General features: G+C 40.7%; 1 protein-coding gene across 1 annotated transcript in view; it reads right to left on the bottom strand.

Annotated features, from left to right (window-relative positions):
* Positions 1-369: 369 nt before the first annotated feature.
* Positions 370-1,966, bottom strand: part of dpep1 (dipeptidase 1) — a 5,379-nt gene continuing 3,782 nt past the window's right edge. Inside the window, exons 8-10 of the mRNA XM_031846541.1 lie at positions 1,842-1,917; positions 1,624-1,759; positions 370-623 (exon numbers count right to left, since the gene is read on the bottom strand). Of these exons, the coding sequence (XP_031702401.1) occupies positions 447-623; positions 1,624-1,759; positions 1,842-1,917 (389 nt within the window). The 3' untranslated portion in view covers positions 370-446. The remainder of the gene's footprint in view (positions 624-1,623; positions 1,760-1,841; positions 1,918-1,966) is intronic.

Below are 1,966 nucleotides of genomic sequence, written 5' to 3'. Positions count from 1 at the left end.
TGTGTGTGTGTGTGTGTGTGTGTGTGTGTGTGTGTGTGTGTGTGTGTTCAGATTACACTGGTGTATCATTGTCATCACACACCAACATTTGCCCACAGCAGTCTCTATCTGACAGTGTTATGGTGAGATAAAACAGATGGAGATCAATAAACTGAACTTGGTCTGACATGATAATCACCGTGTTGTTGTCTTTGTTTTCCTGATGACAGTAAAACTGTTGGGCCAGTTTTTTTTTGGTCAATTGTAGTAAAGCTAACCTGCAGAAAACCTTTAAAATCAGATAAAAACAAGCTGTTTATAAAAACATTTAAACAGTAAAGTGAAACTATTTAGTGATTCTGAGAACAGAGCATCTGTGGAAGTCATCCCGACATTTAAATCAGACTTTATTAGTACTCGCAGACAAATTCTTCACGTACATGCTATCAGCTGTCGTGATAAGCATCTTATGAAACTGTTGTGATAAAAGCCTGGAGAGCCAGTGTGAGCACAAGGGCCAGTGTGCTGAGTGAGTGGACGGCTCCAGCATTGTGGTAACCATAGCTCGTCCTGCACGAGTTCTGCACCTCATCATATGGAATAGGAACATCATCCGGACTCTTGCCTTGGAGACCGTCACGGACCTGACACACAAAGATAAAACCGTCAGGCAGTAGACAGAGACGGGTGTGTGTACGTTGACTCACAGGGTCCACCTGCTACCAAAGCGTCGAGTCCTTCCTGATAAAAAGAGCCAATTCTGTTTACTTTTATGATTCCAATCTGTGTTTCAGATGCAGGGTTCTGAACAGAAATCCAAACCTTTTATTTGTGTGCACCTACGTATAATTGTTTTACTGCTTTTGACTGATCAGCTTTTCACTGTTGTGGCCACCAGGTACAGAAAGTACGAGACGCATATAATGGATTGTTAAAAGTGAGAGTTGTGCTATTTCCAGGATAAGTTAGGCATGTCAATCATCATACATGTTCAGTTTTTATGAGGAAAAAAAGCTTTGCACAATTAGAAAATAATCAGTAGTCATAATGCATGAAAATGGCCTCTGTGAGTGTTAAACTATCATATTGGATAATTATCATTATTGATGCATTTTAATGTTGTAGTTGGTTGAGGTGGAGCTAAATTCAACAATTGTATATAGTGTAGTATATTCTACAGTAGTCCCTCGTATTATATAAAATCAAATGCTTTACATGTAAAATCATAATCTGTCAAGTAACTGTTGTCAAATACATTTACTGCGGTAAAGATTTACAATAGTTCTCTCTGAAATGCGATCGGGTAAAAGTAGAAAGTAACATAAAATGAAAAAACTCAAGTAGAGTACTTGAGTAAATTCCACCACTGGCTGCTAGTGGTTCCTGCTTCCACTGAAATAACTATCCCTGGATTACTTTTGACATGGGAAAGAAATTCCTGAATATCATGATTACTAAGATCTTGAAGAGTAAAAGTGTACTCCAGGGTGTGGCAGTACAAGTAAAAGTGATCAAATCCTAATGTTTGTAACTGTCTATTTATAAATTTGTAGCCTCCAAGCCTAAATCCAGATAATGCGCGCGCATTATCTGGCGCGCGCGTGTGTGTGTGTGTGTGTGTGTGTGTGTGTACGTAAGTCTCACCTTCTCAGCCTTGCTTAGGACTCTGAGCAGGTTGTTTCCCAGAGCAGCTTTGATCTCCTCATCAGTCCATCCTCTCCTCAGCAGTTCAGCCACCACTTTGGGCACCTTGGACACGTCCTCCAGACCCTCTGGTAGTCTGAGAGGATGACATGCAGAGAAATACAGTTTCACAGTTGAGTGTTTGTTGTTGAGTGAAAGTTTGAATGTTTTGAACTCACCTTGTAACCCCGTCGTAATCTCCACCAAAACCAACGACGCCCGCCCCGGCCACTTTCTTTATATGATCAAAGTGATCTATGATGAGAGCAGTAAACATGAAGGTAAATGGGGTGGACACACAGGG

The sequence above is a fragment of the Anarrhichthys ocellatus genome, unplaced genomic scaffold, assembly GCF_004355925.1.
Source record: "Anarrhichthys ocellatus isolate YVR2014 unplaced genomic scaffold, GSC_Weel_1.0 scaffold6, whole genome shotgun sequence".
In the NCBI taxonomy this organism is placed as follows: Eukaryota; Metazoa; Chordata; class Actinopteri; order Perciformes; family Anarhichadidae; genus Anarrhichthys; species Anarrhichthys ocellatus.
The sequence above is the reverse complement of the archived record's forward strand: the minus strand, read 5'-3'. Positions and strand labels throughout refer to the sequence as shown.